Source organism: Pristiophorus japonicus, chromosome 3 (genome assembly GCF_044704955.1).
Source record: "Pristiophorus japonicus isolate sPriJap1 chromosome 3, sPriJap1.hap1, whole genome shotgun sequence".
Taxonomy (NCBI): Eukaryota; Metazoa; Chordata; class Chondrichthyes; family Pristiophoridae; genus Pristiophorus; species Pristiophorus japonicus.
In genome coordinates this window covers 265251573-265276111 of record NC_091979.1, presented here as the reverse complement: position 1 = coordinate 265276111, position 24539 = coordinate 265251573, and the positions used below count along the sequence as shown (strand labels likewise).

The 24539-nt window shown below is 40.0% G+C and overlaps 1 protein-coding gene across 5 annotated transcripts in view; it reads left to right on the top strand.

Moving 5' to 3' along the window:
- The window catches only part of acsl5 (acyl-CoA synthetase long chain family member 5), a 73869-nt gene that overhangs the window by 5594 nt on the left and 43736 nt on the right, over window positions 1-24539 (top strand). The window contains exons 1-4 of one of the 5 annotated variants that reach the window (XM_070874991.1): window positions 9700-9814; window positions 21258-21411; window positions 23427-23541; window positions 23632-23696. In XM_070874991.1, the coding sequence (XP_070731092.1) occupies window positions 21280-21411; window positions 23427-23541; window positions 23632-23696 (312 nt within the window). In that variant the 5' untranslated portion in view covers window positions 9700-9814; window positions 21258-21279. Of the gene's footprint in view, window positions 1-9699; window positions 9815-13056; window positions 13157-20669; window positions 20703-21257; window positions 21412-22669; window positions 22733-23426; window positions 23542-23631; window positions 23697-24539 lie in introns of those variants that run through there. The other 4 variants (XM_070874992.1, XM_070874993.1, XM_070874990.1 and 1 more) reach the window with 4 other exon arrangements.

The following is a 24539-nucleotide window of genomic DNA, read 5'->3' as shown; positions in this document are numbered from 1 at the left end:
TCAATTTGCATTAAAGACTTGGGGGAAGTGATGTCATGTATGTAAACCATGTATACTAACTGTATAGTCACAAAGGTGTGCCACCAGGGGGCACTGCGGCAGGAGACCTGAGGGTCATTCAACATAACAAATAGATTATCTGATCGTTATCACATTGCTGATGTGTCTGTGACCTCCCTGTCCTTTTCGCTTACACAGTGTCGCTGCTGCTCCCTGGGAAGCGGTCTGAGCAAGTGAACGTATGCAGGGCCCAGTATAAAAGACTGTCCACCATGTTTGTGCCTCACTCTGGAGTTACAATAAATGGGACTAAGGTCACAACAGCTCAAGTACAATACTAGACCTCGTGGAGTAATTCATAAGAGTATCAAAGACATAACAGTTTCCGTGTTATCTTCCAAATGTTGAGCGTTTAAGGTTGTGTGGTCAGTACCTCAGGCAGAAAGAAGACCACAGATCAGTGTTGTATTTATACCTAATGCACGAGGTGGATGTGTTAATTCTCAAGTGCCTTTGGCAGGACAGGTTCTGTATTTAATTAGCAGAACTCTTAATTTCCTGGCTCTCATGTAATGACTTTGATTTAAGTGCGAGGTTCAGTTAAACCACACAAGCTCCAGAAGTTGCACCTGGGTACCACAAGCTGTTTTTCCTGCTCATCGTTTCTGAAATTCTGACTGTTCCTATCATTGTAATTCTTGAGTATAGTTTCATGTAATGAGACTTAACCAGTTATAGGCAGTTCTTGTAGAGGTATCTGCATTTTGTTTTAAGGGAAATTATCGGGGTGAGTTCAGTTGGCCTCTGGATACCCCTCTTATTGTCCTCAAATTGTGCGCCTCCAAACTTACTACCTCCCAGTACCTGCTCATCCCAGTTCACCTTTCCTTCTCCATGGAAAATTGCTCATGTTCATGCTGTGGCTCAGTGGATAGCACTCTTGCCTGTGGCTCAGAAAGTCATGGGTTCAGATCCCACTCCAGAGACTTGAGCACATAACTCTAGGCTGACATTCCAGTGCAGTGCTGAGGGAGTGCTGCACTGTCGGAGATGCTGTCTTTTGGATGAGATGTTAAACTGAGGCCTTGTATGCTCTCTCAAGTGGATGTAAAAATCCCATGGCACAATTTCAAAGAAGAGCAGGGGAGTTATCCCCAATGTCCCAGCCAATATTTATCCCTCATTCAACATAACATAAACAAATTATCTGATCATTATCACATTGCTGTTTGTGGGAGCTTGCTTGTGCACAAATTGGCTGCCTCTTTTCCTACATTACAACAGTGACTACGCTCCAAAAGTACTTTGGCTGTGAAGTGCTTTGAGACGTCTGGTGGTCGTGAAAGGAGCTATATAAATCCAAGTCTTTCTTTCTTAATCTTTATCAGAGGCACTTCCTCTTACTCTCAAACTACCACCCTATTGACCTTACTTTCTAAGGCTATGAAATATGTTGCTAACTCTGAAATTATCTAGCAGTTTGAAAATCTTGGCCTAATCTATGATGTACTGTATAATTTTCAGTATACATGTTCCATTGCTGATCTTCTAGCCTATGTTATGCACTCTGAAACTCTGCTCTTAAACATCATGATGATTCACTTGTCATCATCTTGGACATCACCAGTGGGTTTGTCAGGGTCTGGCACTGTGTAATTCTAAACAGCTTACAAAATAATGTCATCATTGATAGATTATCAACGAAATGGTCTGTTTCAACAGTACACTTGCTATTTAGTTTACAACTAGGAGAAAGTCAATAATTTCTTGAAGTTTAATTGTGCAAAAATATTTAAGTGTTGGTACGAAATAAAATGAGGCCATTTTGCTTTACTGGATGGGCAGATAATTCTGTAACAAAAAGAAGTTGCAGCAAACACACACTTTCATTCAATGTATTTTAATGATTTCTTATGGGCATCAATCACCTCTCTCTGATAGTCATTTCTCCAATGGATATTTAAATCAATGGTGCTCTGCTTCTTTCACATACAATTTATCTTAAACCTTCTTTTGATCAATTGCACCCAGAATTAGCAATAATCTGAAAATCCGAAACTCTTTCATACTAAAGCAGATAGAGGTACTTGTACCTCAAACCATTTGATGATGATATAATCTTCATACTTGAAAAATATAAATTGCAAAATTACAAATTAGGCATTCTTACCTGGTGGTATACTCAAATCCAATGATTTCTCATGCCTCATTCCAAAGGCAGTAATGGACTATTAAAAAACTGACCTAAAAATGTTTCAAAATGTATTTTATTTAGGGGCCGATTTTCAGCAAGGCCTCCACCCGCTCAAGTGCCGCCCAAAGTGCCGCCAATGGCCACTGAGGTACCGGGCAGTACTTTGGGTGGGATATTCATGAAGGTGGTCCCTGGAAGGTCGGCGGGCAGCAAATGGAAGACGGACGGCGCCAATCTGGGCAGCAGCAGGCGGGAGCTCTCATTCTCGGCGGCAGAGGCGCTTGTCGCCCAAGTGCCGCCAAGGATGGAGTCGGGCCCACGGAGGGTCGAAGACCTGAAAAAAAAAACAACAGCAAAACATTAAAAAAGTATCGAAAGACCTTCAGGAGACCCCATCCAGGCAAGTCGCTGTTGAAAAAAAGTATTAAAATGTTCACTTACCTTTTTTTCAGGTTCTTCGAACTCACCGTCGGGGACAGACCAGCCTCCAGCCAGCGGTACACCCTAGTTCTGCCGCCGAATCCCGCCCGCAGTAATCTGGGAGCTCAGCGAGCGGGAGCTCAGTTGTACTGGGAACCGCCTGCTGACGTCAGCGGGCGCTTCCCGGTGGCTCTCCCCTCCCGCCCGCTCCAGGCCACCCCGAAAGTGGTGCTGGGCAGATTTTCAGGAGGAATGTCAGCAGCAGTGGGCGGTGAGGTGCTAAAAATCGGCTCCTTAGTCTTTCTGTATTTTCTGTAACTATAATAAGAATTGTTAGGTACTTGGTTCGCTGTAAAGCACTTTGGGATATCCTGAGGTCATGAAAGGTGCGACATAAATACAAATCTGTCTTCCTTTCTTTTTAGGCTGCAGTTAAACCCCACTGAGTTATAGAGTGTGGTGCAGATAGCAAGACCTGAGTTAGATTAGTATAGTATTAGGCAGTCCCTCGTATCAAAGATGACCCACTTCCACACTAAAAATAGATGAGTTCACAGGTGTTTCAATGAGGGACCTGACATTCCAGGTCCCGAACTACATACTGAAGGGTGGAAGATGCCTGTGCATGGATTCTTTTAACGTGGGGTGGCCGTTGCACACCAGCCATCATAAGTTAGATTGCAGCTGTTCTAACCTGCCCATCAGGATCGAGGTCTGTTCCTTTGGAAACCATTTTTTTGATACCAGGAGAGAGACTGCAGCAGCTGACATTTTCTCATAACTTTACAAGGACTATGTGGTAAATTTATAAAGTGCCCAAAATATCCAACAGACTGCTTGACCAATTTTAAATCTAGCTTCACACAGCACTGAAGTTATACTGCACAAAATGTTGTCCGATGACTTCCCGAAGGTGGTTTCACACCATTTGGGACCCACAGCCATATCTAGAATTGAATCTGCAACTCACTTTCATGGGCTGGTCTCCCACATGCTACGCTATGTAAACTTGAGGTTATTCAAAAGTCAGCAGCCCGTGTCCTAACTCGCACCAAGTCCCGCTCACCCATCACCCCTGTGCTCGCTGACCTACATTGGTGGCTCCCGGTTAAGCAAAGCCTCGATTTCAAAATTCTCATCCTTGTTTACAAATCCCTCCATGGCCTCACCCCTCCCTATCTCTGTAATCTCCTTCAGCCTCACAATCCCCCACCCAAGATGTCTGCGTTCCTCTAATTCTGCCCTCTTGAGCATCCCCGATTATAATCGCTCAACCATTGGTGGCCGTGCCTTCTGTTGCCTAGGCCCAAGTTCTGGAACTCCCTGCCTAAACCTCTCCGCCTCTTTATCTCTCTTTCCTCCTTCAAGATGCTCCTTAAAACCGACCTCTTTCATCAAACCTTTGGTCACCTGCGTTAATTTCTACTTATGCCGCTCGTTGTCAACTTTTTTATCCCATAATACTCCTGTGAAGCACCTTGGGATGTCCTACGAGACGAATTAAGGGAGCTAGGAGCTAAATTAAAAAGTAGGACCTCAAAAGTAGTAATCTCAGGATTGCTACCAGTGCCACGTGCTAGTCAGAGTAGGAATCGCAGGATAGCCCAGATGAATACGTGGCTTCAGGAGTGGTGCAAAAGGGAGGGATTCAAATTCCTGGGACATTGGAACCGGTTCTGGGGGAGGTGGAACCATTACAAACCGGATAGACTGCATCTGGGCAGGACCGGAACCAATGTCCTAGGGAGAGTGTTTGCTAGTGCTGTTGGGGAGGAATTAAACTAACATGGCAGGGGGATGGGAACCTATGCAGGAAAAAACCTATGTATTTTCCTATACAGAGGGAAATAAAATGGAGGCAGAAGCAAAAGATAGAAAGGAGAATAGTAAAATTGGAGGGCAGAGAAAAATAAAGGCAAAAAACAAAAAGGGCCACATTACAGAAAAATTCTAAAGGGGCAAAGTGTGTTAAAAAGACAAGCCTCAAGGCTCTGTGCCTCAATGCGAGGAGTATTCGTAATAAAGTGGATGAATTAACTGCGCTGACAGCAGTTAACGGATATGAGACATGGCTCCAGAGTGACCAAGGCTGGGAACTCAACATCCAGGGGTATTCAACATTTAGGAAGGATAGGCAGAGAGGAAAAGGTGGTGTTGCTGGTTAAAGAGGAAATGAATGCAATAGTAAGGAGGGACATTAGCCTGGATGATGTGGAATCGATATGGGTGGAGCTGCGGAATACCAAAGGGCAGAAAACGCTAGTGGCAGTTGTGTACAGACCACCAAACAGTAGTAGTGAGGTTGGGGACAGCATCAAACAAGAAATAAGGGATGTGTGCAATAAAGGTATAGCAGTTATCATGGGCGACTTTAATCTACATATTGATTGGGCTAACCAAACTTGTAGCAATGCGGCGGAGGAGGATTTCCTGGAGTGTATTGGGGATGGTTTTTTGGACCAATATGTCGAGGAACCAACTGGAGAGCTGGCCATCCAAGACTGGGTGATGTGTAATGAGAAGGGACTAATTAGAAATCTTGTTGTGCGAGGCCCCTTGGGGAAGAGTGACCATAATATGGCAGAATTCTTTATTAAGATGGAGAGTGACACAGTTAATTCAGAAACTAGGGTCCTGAACTGAAGGAAAGGTAACTTCGACGGTATGAGGCGTGAATTGGCTAGAATACTTAAAGGGTTGACGGTGGATAAGCAATGGCAAACATTTAAAGATCACATGGATGATCTTCAGCAATTGTACATCCTTGTCTGGAGTAAAAATAAAACAGGGAAGGTGGCTCAACCATGGCTAACAAGGGAAATTAAGGATAGTGTTAAAACCAAGGAAGAGGCATATAAATTGGCCAGAAAAAGCAGCAAACCTGAGGACTTGGGAGAAATTTAGAATTCAACAGAGGAGGACTAAGGTTTTAATTAAGAGGGGGGAAATAGAGTACGAGAGAAAGCTTGCAGGGAATATAAAAACTGACTGCAAAAGCTTCTATAAATATGTGAAGAGAAAAAGATTAGTGAAGACAAACGTAGGTCCCTTGCAGTCGGATTCAGGTGAATTTATAATGGGGAACAAAGAAATGGCAGACCAATTGAATAAATACTTCGGTTCTGTCTTCACGAAGGAAGACACAAATAACCTTCCGGATGTACTAGGCGACAGTGGGTGTCGTGAAAAGGAGGAACTGAAGGATATCCTTATTAGACGGGAAATTGTATTAGGGAAATTGATGGGATTAAAGGCCGATAAATTCCCAGGGCCTGATAGTCTGCATCCCAGAGTGCTTAAGGAAGTGGCCCTAGAAATAGTGGATGCATTGGTGATCATTTTCCAACAGTCTATTGACTCTGGATCAGTTCCTATGGACAGGAGGGTGGCTAATGTAACACAATTTTTTAAAAAAGGAGGGAGAGAGAAAATGGGGAATTATAGACCGGTTAGCCTGACATCAGTAGTGGGGAAAATGTTGGAATCAATTATTAAGTTTGAAATAGCAGCGCATTTGGAAAGCAATGACAGGATCGGACCAAGTCAGCATGGATTTATGAAAGGGAAATCATGCTTGACGAGTCTTCTGGAATTTTTTGAGGATGTAACTAGCAGAGTGGACAAGGGAGAACCAGTGGATGTGGTGTATTTGGACTTTCAAAAGGCTTTTGACAAAGTCTCGCACAAGAGATTGGTGTGCAAAATCAAAGCACATGGTATTGGGGGTAATGTACTGACATGGATAGAGAACTGGTTGACAGACAGGAAGCAGAGAGTCGGGATAAACGGGTCCTTTTCAGAATGGCAGCCAGTGACTAGTGGAGTGCCGCAGGGCTCAGTGCTGGGACCCCAGCTCTTTACAATATACATCAACGATTTGGATGAAGGAATTGAGTGTAATATCTCCAAGTTTGCAGATGACACTAAACTGGGTGGCGCTGTGAGGAGGATGCTAAGAGGCTGCAGGGTGACTTGGACAGGTTAGGTGAGTGGGCAAATACATGGCAGATTCAGTATAATGTGGATAAATGTGAGGTTATCCATTTTGGGGGCAAAAACACAAAGGCAGAATATTACCTGAATGGTGGCAGATTAGGAAAAGGGGAGGTGCAACGAGACCTGGGTGTTATGGTTCATCAGTCATTGAAGGTTGGCATGCAGGTGGTGAAGAAGGAAAATGGTTGACCTTCATAGCTAGGGGTTTTGAGTATAGGAGTAGGGAGGTCTTGCTGTAGTTGTACAGGGCCTTAGTGAGGCCTCACCTGGAATATTGTGTTCAGTTTTGGTCTCCTAATCTGAGGAAGGACGTTCTTGCTATTGAGGGAGTGCAGCAAAGGTTCACCAGACTAATTCCAGGGATGGCTGGACTGTCATATGAGGAGAGACTGGATCAATTGGGCCTTTATTCACTGGAGTTTAGAAGGATGAGAGGGGATCTCATAGAAACATATAAGATTCTGACGGGACTGGACAGGTTAGATGCGGGAAGAATGTTTCCGATGTTGGGAAAGTCCAGAACCAGGGGCACAGTCTTAGGATAAGGGGTAGGCCATTTGGGACTGAGATGAGGAGAAACTTCTTCACTCAGAGAGTTGTTAATCTGTGGAATTCCCTGCCGCAGAGAGTTGTTGATGCCAGTTCACTGGATATATTCAAGAGGGAGTTAAATATGGCCCTTATGGCTAAGGGGATCAAGAGGTATGGAGAGAAAGCAGGAAAGGGGTGCTGAGGGAATGATCAGCCATGATCTTACTGAATGGCGGTGCAGGCTCGAAGGGCCGAATGGCCTACTCCTGCACCTATTTTCTATGTTTCTATGTTTCACTACATTAAATGCAATATAAATGCTATATAAATACAAGTTGTTGTTGTACTCAGTCGCACCTGCTGCTTCTTATTCCTTCAAGAAGCGCTATCCCTCTTCCAAATCGAGAAGCATCATTGGAACCCTTAAATGAATTCCCTGCTGCACCCTTTGCTTATTGCAAATGAAACAGCAGCTAAAAGCAAGACAGTTGTAGAAAAGGAGTTGGAAATAAAAGTCCTATAATGGATAAAGAAAGATCAAAATAACAACAAAAATCGATGCACCAAAGAAAAGGCAGATAAAGCAATATAATGAAACAAAAAAATCTCCAACTTTCGACAGAAATGAAAAGTGATCCTCGTCTTCAACGAGCCAACTTCTACAGGCCAGGTCAATCGTAGATTATTGCGCCTGGTTCATACACATGAGCAGTGCCACCAGTGAGGTGGTGGTAAGAAGGTCACTAAATCTAGCATTGTATTTATACTTAAATCATTTTTATAGCTTTAATGAGACTTGCACAGGTCAGCAGCAGTGCCTCCGAAAACACCAGCATTTTCTGTTGTAAAATCGGGCTCACTGAGAAATGTCTCTATTCCGTCTCCATTCAGCAGCCCATGTTTACCCCGAGCAAGGTTCGGCGCTAGCCAGCAGTGTGCCATAAAATCAGCGCTGCAAAATCTAATGTAATATCCAATGACAGCATTGTCTCTCTACAATGTTCACTGGCAACACAACCAAAACTGTCACAAAACATGCACCTTTTGGTTCTAGTTTAATTCTCTACTGTCACTTAGTTTCTGAGAGGTACCTACATTACTACTTTGTTTTTCTTGTCCTTTGGACCTTTGGCAGCATTGGTTGTGCATAGTACAAGTAGTCTTTTACTTTGTACTTGCAGGTCTACTATAACCCTTTATCTTATCTTTCCTGGCAGAGCTCTGAATCTTAGCTGGTAAAGATCATAAAAGTTAGGAGACTTGCGTAGGTTAATAGAAGCATTTTAATAGTTAGTAACTGATTAACAGTAGACTTTCATTCAATGTCTTCACTCATTACAAGCCCATAAGTGCAAAGAACAGACCTTTGGAAAAACGTGTATTATCAGAAGCAAAGTACAATTTCACCACAAAAAGTAATGACAGTGTAGATTAAGTCTAACTAAATGACATTTAATGCTTTTGTAACACTTATTTCTTGTTGCTTTTCTTGAGGAGGGTGCAGTTAATAATGAAACATGAATGTTTAACCTTATGACTTCTTAAGTGTTCAAAATGCATGTCGAAATGAATCTATCTGTTTTAATTTATTAGCAAATGATAGTTATGCTCCAATGTCAGTCTTGATTTAATTACTACAGTTCTTCAACCAAAATTAAACAGCGAAACAGCCATTGCATGTATATATGTTAATGGTTACAATTTAACTGGTTATTCGTAGTTAATTATTATTCTTTTCCTCCAAAACTGCAGTAGCATTGGGAATGGTTTAAACTATGGTCGAAGAAAAAGTCAAATTCTGAATCCAAAATGACTCAAATCATGCAAGCTCCACCTAATTTGCCAAATGCTCAAGTATGGCAAGATTTGGACACTTGATTTGGATGTATATGATTGTTTAACTATATAATAGGCACAAAAGAACACAATATCTACCTGTTAGTAGGATATAATTTGACCTATCCCACTAAAAGTATTTCTGCCATCACGTCAGAGTACAAGGTGGAGGAGACATTCCTCCATCGATGATTATTTAAATCAGCTTGGGTACCAAATGGGAAATTCTTATTTACTGATGGTCTGCACTCATGTATCTAGCACAGTGGTGGGCAAAATATGGCCCTCAGGCCGCATTCGGCCCGCCAGGTCATTCTATACGGCCCGCTGGATGGGACAGAAATAGAATGCAAGCCGCTCGAGTTGTACATTCGTCTATCCACTTTCACTTCTCATGGGTCAGAGACAGACCCGAACTGCAGCCAAGGAAAAACCATAGTAACACTTCATTCAAATTAATAATTCGCAACAGTGATTCTCCCTGGCCCGATCTTAAAAGGATCCATTCCGTCATTCTGGACCGTAATGGCGACATCCGTACCCAGAATACACTGTGTACTCCAATATGCCCTATCCATTTTAGATGGAGTCAAGGCTGCTCATCTCCACAACTCTTTTACCAAAGAAAGTGACATCTTTCCTCTCCCGGTATCCAGAGTACGACGGCAGAGGAGTTCTCATCTGGCACCAATTGGAACGACATTAGTAACCTTTGCACGCAAAGCACTTTTATGACTCCAAAGATGTCCCTGCAAAAATATATAGCGACTCAGATGAGTGGGAGATGTGAAAGCAGAAATCGGACTGCTTCCACAAAGGGACTTGAGGATGACTGAGGTGAGGACTTGATGCTGACACAGGCTCTAAAGAGGGTACATTTCTATTTCACAGCACTGATTTACAGAGACCAGAAGATAGCACAACATGTTCAATTTTTATCTATGACTAATTTCTAAGCAGTATCGAATACATGTTGTGTATGTAAGATAGCATCTGTCTACTATCTGAATTTATGCTTATGCATATTTATGTTCATGTAATGTTCCCTCTAATTTATTTTGTGCGCGATTATGCAGCTGCGTACGCGCAGTATCTCGTTCAGCGGCTGGGGAGCTGGGGAGCAACCTGTGTGGGACCGCGTGATTGTTGTGCGACCCTGCAGCCACGTGCCTAAGAGGGAATGTTGGTGTGCGGCCCTCAGCAGCTCTCCAAAACTTGTTAAGTGGCCCTCCAGTCCAAATAATTGCCCACCCCTGATCTAACACCTCAACAGTCTGATTCCCTGGCATTCTACGTCTGATTCTGTCTAATGCTGCATCTACATCCATATTACCATGTGGTATACAGAGGACTCCTCCCCATTTCCTGGCAATCTCCCCTGACAGCTGGCACTGTGTGTCTAATTCTCTGACAGTTGGTGAATTTCTTGCAGCTTAGTCGTGGGTGCATATTCTTATTTTCCAGCAATGTAGTGGGGGGTGATTCCCTGCTCCCTCACCATTTATAAGGTAGCAGTCATTTCCAACTTGTAACCAGGAAACAAAAATTGGACTTTGCTGAATTCTCTGGGTACCTCTTAAAAGGTTATTACAAAGTTATTAGCCTGTATGGGGGGTTCCTTCCCCTCAGTGAATGAATATGGTAGTGTAGGAATACGGTATTCATTCTGTGACTGGACATACATAAGCTCTTGAGGAGTAACCATTAGCTTGAGATAAAAGTTGAGTAACTATTCATTCCATATCTAGGAGGAGGGTTGGATTTACATTTAGATCATTTCTATCTATTTTCAATCTATAAAAATATCCAGATTTACTGTTTAAGATACCCACAAAACAAAACCAAGTTACAGCAATTCATTTTAGGAACCTACATGCCACGTCAGCTGTTGAAATTATTCATATCGTCCAAAATTAAAAGTGGTCTTTGAACTCCAAAGGTTCATTTAAAGCAATCTTATTGTACTTATCAGTGAAATGATTTCAAATGCCAGGATCCCTGGGAGGTCAGATTTCCTGTGATAACAGTGCATGTAGATATCAAAAAGCAAGGTTGCCTGACATTATACCGTGTCTTGATAAAATTACACACAACTGTTTTTTTTCTCATTCAAGTTTTTTTTAATAAAGTAAAGAAAGACTTGTATTTATATAGTGCCTTTCATGACCTCAGGACATCCCAAAATGGCTTACAGCCAATGAATTATTTTTGAAGTGCGGTCACTGTTGTAATGTAGGAAGCACAGCAGCCAATTTGAGCACAACCAGGTCTCACAAACAGCAATTAAATAAATTAATCAGATCATCTGATTTTTAGGTGTTGGGGGATAAATACTGGCCAGGACACTGGGGAGAACTCACCTGTTCTTCTTCGAATAGTGCCATGGGATCTACCTGAGAGGACAGATGGGGCCTCAGTTTTACATCTCATCCGAAAGACGGTATCTCTGACAGTGCGACACTCCCTCAGGACTGCGCTGAGGGGGTTGTCAGGACAAAGATATCGTTCCATTTGCTCAATGAGCATCAGTTGCAAGGAAGGATAAAAAGTAGAAAAGTATAATGTTCCAAAAAGCATCGGCTAAATACACCAGTAGAGTGGATCATGTACATTACTGGCTGGATAAGCAGGAAAATAGCACGTGAGTACCTTCCAAGTGAATGTGTAGGGCAGAACATTGGGAGCTGAAAGGAAAAGAAAAAGCTTTACAATCATGACTATGCAAGGAGCTGTCCAAGAAATAACTAATAACTTTGTTAATAATGATCAACAAAACATTGCCATTGGCTTGAAAGGCTGGTGGATGATCTGACCCCATCAGTAACCAGATCACAGTTGCTCTCCATTAGATCATCATTTTTGCAATGCTGGAGTATCAACCTGCACGGAAAAGTCAAAATTAGGACACTTCAGGGATGGAGCAGTGAATGATTCCTTTTGGGCATCCCAAAATGACTAGATAGAGTTTATCAGGACAAGCTGTTCCATTTTAGCCGTGAAATGCTCCATTTTGGGGCATTTCAAGAGGAGACAGGTCAGCGTACCTAAGCCAGACCTGGGCCACTGAAACCAGACACTGCTGAGATTAAAATTAATAAGAGAGAAGGCTAGGTAAATCATGAAGCAGTGATAAGTGACATTGAGCTTACGTTTATTTTTAATCCTGTAGACTGTAAGAAGAATGGAAAATTGAGTGAACTAATGAATGACACAGTTTTAGGTTCTGTAAAAATGAGTTATGATAATGGGTAATTCCATGACCCGCGCTCCCAGTGGAAACTATGCTTGCAGTGAGTGAAGGTCAGAGATGGAGCTACAAAATTGCAGAATCTACTAAAACCTTTCGATCTCTTTTGACTTTACACTTAACTATTTCAGCACTAGTCATGGAGTACTGAAGTCTCCCATTTTTCTCCTCCAATTTGTAGTACTAGTCCATATTTAAGTTGATTTGTCATTATTGTGCCCACCTGTAAATTTTGTCCCACTGATTTTGTAGTTACTGAGCTGTCTCCTCAGAATCCACTACCATTCTCAGTTTGGCCTGGTCTGCAGATTTGTCCAATTTGTATAGAGTTCCTAAATCCAAGTTGTTATAAACGGAGTTTAGAAATGGCTATGCACTGACCTGCACCAGAATGGGGCTCTGGCTTTGGCTTCTTAATAATTCACATATTTATGACCCTAAAATTAAATCTAAAGCCAAAACTGAACCTGCTAAAGCCTCAAAGACTCACCTCATTGTTTACTACATGCTAAAATAGTTTAAGTAATCAAATGCTGAATTTCAATCTGTTGATCAACCGGACAGATTAATAATTCAAAATCCGTCAACTGTACTGAAGCCACCCTGGCTTGAAAGAGTTAAAGGTGAATAAAACTGATTGAGATTAATTCACCTCTTGAGACTGTTGTTGCTACAATCAGGATTGTTTGAGCTCAGTGAACCTTGGAACGCATCGCAGCAGAGGTTCAAAGATTACCTGGGCTCAACGGCCTTTTTTATTAGAGGTTGGCCACTAGCCATGGGTTGCAGGAGTGAAATTCCAGTATGGAAGAAGTGTGTCTTGAACAAGTGCTGTGTGAGCAGTAAGTAGCTGTATGTCTATATATACATATAAACTTTAAACCCAGACTGCTGCTTGGATTACCAGTCACAAAGTGCCTCCAGCAATAAAGGTAGGATGTTCAGCCTCAATGTTTGTGTTCCATTATATCAACTCAGTTATTAACTGCTGAACTGCTGCTAATAGGGATGTAAAATTGCTTCATTATTTATTGATTTAGCAAAGTGTAAGTATCTTTATACAAACTATACTTTAATTCTGACATTTTGAGTCCATTACTTATAATATGACAGGACACTGGAATTTAAGAAGTTCTCTTCTGTTTGTTCCTCGCCATTTAGATGTGCAGATTTATATAACTAACCAAGACACATACTTGATATCTAAACTTTGCACTTTATTTTTTCTAAGCTGGTGAACCTTTTTCTGTAATTGTAGTACTCCAGTTCAAACAAATCTCTCTTTAGCTTTCAGATCCTGTGTTCTACATTTTAAATTAATTCATAAAATGGGAATGATGTTAACTTTTACACACAATCATCTCAAACACTGAAATCTGCTCAGAACAGCAAGCATCAGCAGTCATGCTAAATATACTTTGTGCCATTCTATTGCTGGAGTTCTATATCTTGGGAGGCCAGTGTTAATTTCATTCAATTATACTGATTCGTGAAAAGAATGCAGTTACTGGTATTGGATTTCAGAGATTAAATAAAGTGATGTCCGAACACAATTAGCAATCCCAACAACTGAGCAAATTACCTCACAGATGAATGGAAAGATTATAAACTAGTGATGAAAATGCTCCTTGTAGCAACCAGAGGTAGGTCTGTATCAAAAGGGAACTATGCTCTCCAGATTAAACTCGTTCATTTTGTTAACTATTTTTCCTTCCCAATCTCATTTACCAAGCTAATTTAGTAAAGTAATATATGTCACCACACTAAGGTTGAAACTGTTATCAGGCATGTGCATGTACACTTTTAACAGACAACTGTTTGATTTGTCAATAAATGCAACACCTCATTCCACTGCTATTTGCTGCTGGTGACTATTGCTATTGGTTTTGGTTTAGAGCCTAGATTTTTTCTGCATATGTTCAGCTATAAAACATATTTTATATCAACACATGTGATGTGTAGTGCTTTATTTACATTAAACTGGTAGCTAGGTTACTTCATATGTTTTGTTAACAAAATATAATTATTGCAGTTTTAGTTTAGTTGCTCATTGGTTGTGATCGCGATCAGCATTTGCAGCACAAATTTCTCATCTGCCTATATTCTGCCTGGGATAATAGTTGTGTTGCAAGCTGTTGTTCAATCTGCACGTCTTGAAATCTTAAACTGTGAGAGTGAAGCTCAAATACTTTGTTATTCTATTGAGAGACTTCAGTGAATGGTAAAGGCCCATGAGGCAGAACATCATCAAGGTTGAGAGGAGCGAGAGAGAAGACAAAGTTACTCAGAGTGGTGACTACTTGATGTCAAAACTGGGGGTTAAGAAAAATGGAGGTTGTGGAAAGAAGGAAAGTCTGAGGGAGGTAAACATTTCCAAAGTTTGAAGAAACTGTGAATCTGAAGAACTGAAAGAAATAGGATTTTCATTGCCTCACTGAAATGTATGGAAGAGATCCAGGTGCAGCGATTCATCTGTAAGTGAAATGTAGTGTGTGTACTAAAGGTGTATAATCTGAAGCAATTAATGAATGTACAATACAATCAACAGTAAAGAGTACCATGTTTAGAAGATAAATTGAGGAGGGAATTAATATAGAGAGGGAACAGAGTGGGAAAGAGGATATAATCTTTGTATATCTGCTAAAGAAGGTTTGAAGATTCATCTAGATCAAAAAGATCAAACAATAACACCATACATATCTACATAACAGGGTATTTTTAGTATAGGATGGAATTTTAAGGACAAAAGGTTAAACTTGGCACAGTTCCCAGACAGATCACCAATCTGGCACCTGAGTTATATTATCAGTTTTGTATTGATGCTCATGTCAAATCCTTTCATATTGATACAAAAGCAAGAGTATAACAAGAGTTAAAATTAATAATATATTCACCAATTTGCTTTATAGTACAAAGTGCAAAAGAAAAACATCTAAAAGATTAAAGTTTTTGTGCATTAGTACAGCAGTACACTTTCATTAACACATATTTTTACATATTCAACTTGAAGATATCCAGCTTTTTATTGCTATTTAAATGCTGTAGAACTGTTGTGGCATATCACAGTGCTTCACGATAAATATCAATAACATTAATTCAATTTTCTGCCTAGAAAACACCAAGATTTTGCTATTTAGCTTTGCAATTTGTGATTATTGGGTGCAAAATGAGGATGTTGCCTGGACTGGAGAATTTTAGCTGTGAGGAAAGATTGGATAGGCTGGGGTTGTTTTCTTTGGAACCACAGGAGGCTGAGGGGAGACCTGTTGAGGTGTATAAAATTATGAGGGGCCTAGATAAAGTGGATAGGAAGGACCTATTTCCCTTAGCAGGGGGTCAATATCCAGGGGGGCATAAATTTAAAGTAATTGGTAGGAGGTTTGGAGGGGTCTTGAGGAAATTTTTTTCATCTAGAGGGTGGTGGAGGCCTGGAACACAATGCCTGAAAGGGTAGTAGAGGCAGAAACCCTCACTACATTTAAAAATTACTTGGATATGCGCTTGAAGTGCCGTATCCTGCAAGGCTACAGACCAAGAGCTGGAAAGTGGGATTAGGCTGAATAGCTCTTTTTCGGCCGGCACGGACACGATGGGCCGAATGGCCTCCTTCTGTGCTGTACATTTCTATGATTCTATAAAAATCTGAACATTGATGAAACACAATAATGTTTGTTAATTTCAGGTCAGCTTTTGCAGTAAGTGTATAGCACCCAATTTCTCCACTACAATAAGAGATAGACAATTGATTAAGCTTTAAATAACAGCCAAGTGCTTTAAACCCCTATTCCAGACCTAAACCTATTCAATCAAAAACTGCAGCATGGTTGAAGGTAAACCAATTTGATTTATTTGGACTCAACTTTATTTCTGTTGACAGTATTTTGAGTTTGCTCTTAATATATTTGCTGTTGTTGGCACTTTCAGAATTTTAAATGTATTACAAAACATTTATCTTTATGATGAATCAGTTAGCCAATCAGAACCCAGAGTTTTATTTTGCATCCACTGCACATTAAGCAAAGACTTCAAACAGTTAAATAATAAAACAGATTTCTTGCAAAGATTTGAATAAACAGGTCAATAAATGATTATATTGTAAAAGGGATGGTAATGCTAAAGGTAAGTACTGTATATGCGTGCTAAGTAGTTGCACTTATAGCTATATTCCTCATCAATCTTGATATGCCATCAACGTTTACACTGTTTTCCCATTTTATTCCTTTAAGCACTGAAGTATTTTCCGAGCTTTCAAAAATACCTCTCCCCAATTTTCTTTGATAAAACAGCTGGTTCTTTGTACATTTCTAATGATGTTATAAATGTACAAATAAAGAGATGTGCAGGATCTTGACCCAGCATGTTTGAGGGTGAAAGGAATGGCCCACATCCCAAACCAGTTTTTCACTCTCCTCCCAGCCTGAGAATAACCGTTGTATAAAGTTAGGTTTTCTGAATCATCTCCTGGACAGGAATACTGAACTATTGGGCCAGACTCCTAGTTATGGATTGGGGTGTGCCGTAGATACCATCTCAGGTTCAGCAGCCTCAGTTGCTCCTGTAAGTGGTCTAATCACCTTATGTTTATAGGAGTTGGCTCACACTGACCTATATCTACTTATCCAATAGTGTAACCCGGGGATGGAAAAATATCACCCTTTTGTGCTCTGGACCAGCTATTTGTGTCTTTCACATGTGCATGTCTTCAATTTCTCTGAAGGCAGACTGAGCTAACACATGTTAAGCTACTTGATTTCACCTCAGGCGAACATACATAACTACAGTTATGATTGTTTTTACGTATTTCAATCAATATAACTTGACTTTCCTTAATAAAATAAAAACACACTGCATTTCTCCATATCAGTGGGTCATTTTACTCAACTCAAACTGTACAACTCCCAAGGCAGAACCTCCTTTTCCTGATGTCTCCTGTCTTTTTAAACTTGTCTTGATACATTATGCTTTTAAAAATCTAACATTTCAAATAATTTGTTTCACTAAAATCCTTTCCGTAGAAAATTTTTCAAAAAGATCTTAAAGTGTGACAAATCTGTTCGGCATTATTTTGGAGCAGAGTAACTTCCTTCCCTCTCTGTTTTCTTTACTTTCTCCCACCCTTGTGTTTTTCACTAATTGCCTACCAAGGAAGAAGATACGTGACTTAATCCTACATCTCTCCAAGTCTACTATTGAACTGATAAGAAGTGTAGGGGATGTGTCTAAGTTGACCTACTTTGCAGTATTCCCTCCTTCTCAATGAAAAACTGTCCTGGTTTCTGAATCAGTATTTCCCCTGACTGCCTGGATCAGAACAAGAATACACAGGGAGGGCATTCACAAATAGTAAATAACACTTTTAAGGGTACAAAAGTGGCTTTGCTTAAAATTCCTGGAAGGGATTTTGAGTGGGATTGTATTTTACACTGTTACGGACATTAAACTAAATACTCTTCTTGAATAATCTTCTGATACCACTTGTAATATCTTGAGTATGGACAAATAATCATGGTTACAAAGTGTGAGGAGATTGACTAACTATGATGGAACATCAGAAAGTTTGCAATCAGGCAGTTTGCTACAATGAGATTTTACTATACAGTGCGTCTTAGGGAATATTTTGTAGCACACGTGTGCTTACTGATGGTGCGCACTTCTTATACATTACTCATGAAAGGTGTCAACATTGAATATCTTTGTCAGGATAGTATGTATCACCAAAAGTTGGCTTTGAAATAAAGTAATCTTGAAAACTCCAAGATACCATTAATTTAGATGAAGGTTCACATTACTTCATAATTTGTCATGGTTGTAATGTTAACTTTGAAAATTTACAGTTAAACTTTACCCTGAAGATAAACTAATAATCATGTTGCTTCATGTGCAAACATTACTCACTAACTTAGTGTTGAGTAAGAAATGACTCCTTAATATGTTTGAGCAAGACCATCCCATATCCTAATCACATTTCATGGCACCATAAACAGGTGTGATCTTTTATATTTCCTGATTATTTATTGGCAAATAAAATCACACAGTACATTGTAATGCACAATTTAGGTTTCTTAAAATGTTTGAATATTTTTTTTTAACTCAGCCAAAAGTCAGACTTTTAAAGTTATTCAATACACACATGGAGTCATATTAATGTTATAGCACAAAAACAGGCCATTCAACCCACAAGTTTGTGCTTATGTTTTTCTCCATATGAGCCTAGTCTAATTCCACTCTCCTGATCAGTCCTCGTTACCTTTAACATTTCTCTTTTTCAAGCAACTATTTATGGCTTTGCATCAATAATGGTTGCGATCTCCACATTCTAACCATTAACTGTGTTTTTCTACTCTTCCCTTTAACGTACAAGTTATACTCACTGGCTTGTTGTTCCCTCATGATGCTTACTGAACTGTTATCAATTTACAGTTCCAGAAATTAGCAAGCACTTTTCATGGCTGGCACAGGCATGATGGGTCAAATGGCCTCCTTCTGCACTGTAAATTTCTATGATTACTTTGAGTCTGAAATACTTAGGCTTCCACCTTTATATCGCCTTTCCCTAATTCCATAAAAACCAGAAATATTTCAATTAAGTAGGGTCCATGTGCATGAATTTACTTGAAGTCCCCCTATTTTTATATATTGAATGAAATCTTTATTGAATCCACTGCTTTTTACTGCATTATATGGAAATTTCAAACCAGTTAGAGTTTGCTTCCAGGTTGAAGACCTATCTGCTTATATTCTACCCCATTGCAACAAGTAAAAATTCCAACTGAACCAGAGAGAACAAGACCACATAAAATCGGCAGAATCCTCATCCTTTAAATATCAAGTATAACATTAGCTATCTTTAATCTTCCGAATATAAAATCTGTCTGAAGACTGGTAGATCTACAAATTTCCTAAATCTATGGACTATATAACCTATCAATATATTCACATAACAGAAGGATAGGGGGAAATCCAAATGACAGTGAAGGTCTCCTGATGTGACCCCTGAGCAAAGATCAAGCAGTTTATCGGCATCATGATGAAGAAAAATTTGAAAAACACTCTTATCTATAATGTTAGTTTAGTTTATTTCTACTTTCATGCTCCCTTTTCAATTTTACATTAGCAAAAATGCCATTTCATTTCCCAAAAAAACAGTTTGAGATGCATTTTAAGCCAGTGCAATGACAATAACCTGAAAGTTGACTTGACTTTGTCAACCTTTGGTGAGATTTTGACATCAAAGCTAGAGGAGATATATTGGTATCCCTCAAAGCATTCAGAAAAGAAGAATCGCAGCACTCAAGAGGTTAAAAGCATAAGATATGGTGACAAAGAATGATTCTAAATCTCAGATGGGTATACAGGTGTCCTAATTTATAATACCGAGTCAAATCATTTCCTATTCAATAAAATACTTTTCCTTTAAAAATAGTTTTTATAAAAAAGTGACATGTTACAAAGTTGGGTGATTGTAAAAATGTTGCCACAAAGATGCTGCACATTTAATTTTGTTTTTATTTGCTTCATTTTTAGCTGTTCTAACTGCTCCATTAAATTTTTACCTTCTTAGTTGAACACATTTAAAATGTTCTTGTTCCCCAAGTACTGTTGGTAGAGAAGTTTTTTTCTGTCTTTAAGTACCAATAAAGTCCTTTTACATCATAGGATAATTTTCGATCAGGAAGGCCATTGGGCCCACCTTAGTTGATGAACTTAGAATGAGTTCCTCCCCCTCCCATTGCAGCATCCAATTGGTTTGCCTCCACTACTATTTCTAGGAGTCCAGTCCATGTGTTAATCATTCTTTGTGTGATAAAGAATTTAGTATCAGCTATGGCTCAGTAGGTTGTTGACTGGAGTCCCACTCTAGAGCTTTGAGCACATAAATCTAAGTTGTTACTCCAGTGCAGTACTGAGGAAGGTCCTGTCTGCTCTCTTGGGTGGATATAAAAGATCCCTTGACACTATTTCAAGGAAGAAGTGAGGAGTTATCCCTGGTGTCCTGGCCAACATTTATCCCTCAATCAACATCACTAAAAACAAATTATCTGGTCATTATCACATTGCTGTTTGTGGGAGCTTGATGTGTGCAAATTGGCTGCCGCGTTTCCTATATTACAACAGTGACCACACTTCCAAAAGTACTTTATTAGCTGTAAAGAGCTTTGGGATGTCCTGAGGTTATGAAAGGTGCTATATAAATGCAAGTTTTTTTCTCAATAGCAGTCCTAAAACTGAACTAGATTGAACCTGTATTCCTTTACCCTACTCTCACAATTCAATTTAAATGACTGGATTCACCTTTTCCATATTGTCTATGGAGATGGATTGGGTGAGTGATTGTTGTACTTCTGAGTCAGTCATTGATAAGAGCCTCCCCTGCAATATCTGGCTAGTGGAGAAAGAGATGGGAGGGGATGAGAAAAGTAAAAGAAAAGGTTAAACAGATTGGAATTGGTTGCAACAGGAAACAAATGTGGTGTTTAGGTAACAAAAAGAAGCAATCTAACAGCAAACTTTTTCATAAGAAGATAAACTATTTTCTTTTTGAGCTAAACTTCTGTGGAAATTTGCGTACCAATTTGTACCAATGACATCATGATGGCCAATTATCAGAATGCACCAGAAGGTGGATGAGGTACTGGTGCTTGACAATTGCAGTGCTTGAAGCTGGTACTATTTAATGATATAAAAAAATAAGAAGACTCTGCAGCTGAATTATTAATACACTCCTTTTGTGGCTTGTCAGTGGTCGCAGTTCATTAAACACGTGACAAAATCTTTTGTGACTTTTACAAACGAAGTGTCCAGATTCACTCAGCCTTGCATGCTATTTTAACCTCATGAATGACCAATAACTAACATATTTATGTAAGATGTTCAATCTGTGTGTGAGAGAAAAAACAAAATTAGTTACCATGTAAATCTACCTTTTAAAGTAACGATCGAGATTGATAGTATAATTCAGTAAGATGTCCTGAGATGATAAATGCTGCAAAATGTCTCCATAACTGATTTTTTTTTTGTGTGTAATTATTGCAGCTTTGCTCCAGAAGTTAAAACGATGAGTGTACTGCTCCTGACCTTCTCTGTGCCAATTTTGATTTTGATTGGTACTATTCTATACTGGGTGAGAAGCAAGCCAAACCCAATCAAAGCAATATGTGATCTTTCCAGGCAATCTGTGCCAATCAAGGTAAGTTAGACAGAATTTGTAATGAAATTCATATGGTACAAATGACTTGGGTGGATGAAAATTTATAATTTTGAGGAAATATTTTTAGTCACAACATTTTTTAACCTTAATCTATATTTGGAATTTGTCTTTTGACTTGGATTGTGGAATTCAACAACAACAACAACTTGTATTTATATAGCGCCTTTAACGTAGAGCAGCATCCCAAGACACTTCACATGAGTATTATAAGACACAAAAGTTTGACACCGAGCCACATAAGTAGAAATTAACGCAGGTGACCAAAAGCTTGGTCAAAGAGGTAGGTTTGAAGGAGGAGAGGTAAAGAGACGGAGTGGTTTCAGCAAGGAGTTCCAGAGCTTGGGATGCACGCCCACTAATGGTTGAGCGATTATAATCAGAGATGCTCAAGAGGGCAGAATTAGAGGAGCACAGACATGTTGGGGGTTGGTGGGGCTAGAGGAGATTAGATAGGGAGTGGTGAGGCCATGGAGGGATTTGAAAATAAGGATGAGAATTTTGAAATCGAGGTGTTGTTTAACTGGGAGCCAATGTAGGTCAGCGAGCACAGGGGTGATGGGTAATCGGGACTTGGTGTGAGTTAGGACACAGGCAGCCAAGTTTTGGATCACCTCTAAGTTACATAGGGTAGACAGGAATGTGTTGGAATAGTCAAGTCTAGAGGTAACAAAGGCATAGATGAGGGCTTCAACAGTGGATAAGCTGAAGCAAGGGCAGAGATGGGCAATGTTACAGAGGTGAAGATAGGCAATTTATGAATCCGAAGCAATAAAACTTCCAGTCCCTTTAATTGCTTGTTAAAACATTTTGACTTTTATTTTTCCCTAATATTCCCCTTTCCTTTTCTGAATGTATTTGATGCTGTGGTATGAGCTCCACAAATGCAATTACCCAATAGTTCCTCAACCAGATGACAATTCATCTGTATACATTTTACCCAGGGCTGTTGAGGTTACTTTTAGTGTCTCTAACCCTACCCTAGTCAGCTAACTCATTATAAACTAAAGGTTCAATCCTGGGCATTCTGGTTTGTATGATTTCAGTACCTCACTAGGTGATGCATTTATCCATTTTGCTATCTGAGGAACCTTTTGTCTTTCTAGCATAATAGCTTTTATTATGGCTTCTTTGGCTAGTGGGGAGGAGAACTATGTGGTGATTCATAGATTATCAGTTTTGAAACTCCAGTCAAGGCTACAAAACAAATGCCTCCCCTCAACTAGTTAGAAAGGTTTAAATGAATTCGGGCAGTTTCAGCCTGCTGCTATGGCATTACGCTGATATCATTTGAATGCTAAAGGTGTGACTAGTTTAGGAAATTGGAAACTCTTTTGAGTTTACCTGTGAAAACATAAAACATGTATCCGTGCCACCCGACCTGGATGACACACACAAGACATTTACAAGGCCCTTTTTTTTTTTTTTGGTTTTTTTTTTTTTTTTTGGGGGCACTAAAATCAAATTTTTCCTTTTTTCCAGTGCCCCCTATAAAAGGAGAGGGGGACACTAAAAGCACCGGCAATTAAAACAAATTAAACTTAAAAACGTAAAATCAAATTAAAATTTGGTTGCCGGGCGTGATGATGCACTCCAGTCCCTCCGGTGCCCACCTCTCGCGGAAGGCCGCGAGCGTACCGGTGGACACCGCGTGCTCCATCTCCAAGGACACCCTGGACCGGATGTAGGAGCGGAAGAGAGGCAGGCAGTCAGGTTGAACGACCCCCTCGACCGCCCGCTGCCTGGACCGGCTGATGGCGGAAATTGGAAATAGTCTTGCTATTGCTGTCAGCTGTGCTCTCCTGATTTTGCAGTTAAAGTGCACTGAAGTAGAGTAGTAAGAGAATTCCACTGCATCAGAATGTGCTGTAAACTGATGTAGAAGTGTTCTATGCTGATGCACTTTTTCAGTCTGGACTTCCAGTATCATTTTGTACCAGGTTTTTTTTTAAAAGCTTTCACTAGAGGAATTTGATTTTTTTTAAATATTACTACAGAATACTGGAGGTGCCAGGAGGTGTGTTCTATTGAAGGATGATGAAGTGCTATCTTACTTTTACGATGATGCCAGAACACTTTATGAAGCTTTCCAGAGAGGCTTGCGTGCATCAGGTATTAAAATAATCTTGCAATTGGATATACATGTCGTTGTGATTTTGCTTCATTCAATATTCAGTGTCAAATATTTATCTTTCCTGTCAGATAATGGACCTTGCTTGGGCTACAGAAAACCTGATCTGCCTTATCAGTGGCTTTCATACAAACAGGTCTGTATTAAGATTAATAATGAAATGCTGGAAATAGTATAGAGCTCCAAACTTGAGAGGGGGGTGGGTGGATTTGCAATGTGTAATTTGAGAGGACTGGGTCTTGTTACAGAGAGGGAACGTGTATTTTATATTTTGGTGGAAGCAGTAGGTGCAATTTGGAGACCCTCACGTCGTTGCCTTCTCTCTCTCTCTCTTCCCTCATTTTAAATAGCACCTTATCTCCTCAATGTCTCTGATTCACAATCGAACTTTGTACCACAGCTACCAGTCATGAGTTGCAGTTTACTGAATTAGGTGGGCAATTGTATAAAATTGGCAGGGAGTGATAAGAAACTGACCTTGGTCTTCATTCAAACTGTGCCTTTTGCTGGCAAATCATGAACCGTCACAAGACTGTGACATTTCAAATCATTGGGGCTTTATTCTGAATCTAATCTATCTGCCACCTTGCCTGAAAGTGCACTCTTGCGGTCCAGGAAATAATTAATGTGACAGTCCCTGACCCTGACATATTTGCCTTAATTTACACGAACAAATTAGATTAAAAGACATAATAGCAGCCTTCAAAAGGGAATTGGATAAATACTTGGAGAACAAATTGCAGAGATATGGGGAAAGAGCGGGGGGAGTGGGACTAACTCGATGGCTCTTCGAAAGAGCCAGCACAAACTTGATGGGCCGAATGGCCTCCTTCTGTACTATACTATTTTATGATTCAATGATTCTATTCTAAGACACCTATCTTTGAGTTCATACATGCACACCTACAAAACTAGGAAAAGCTGAGCACTCAATGATATACGACTGAAAAAAACAGCCCTGAATAAAGACCCGTGACTG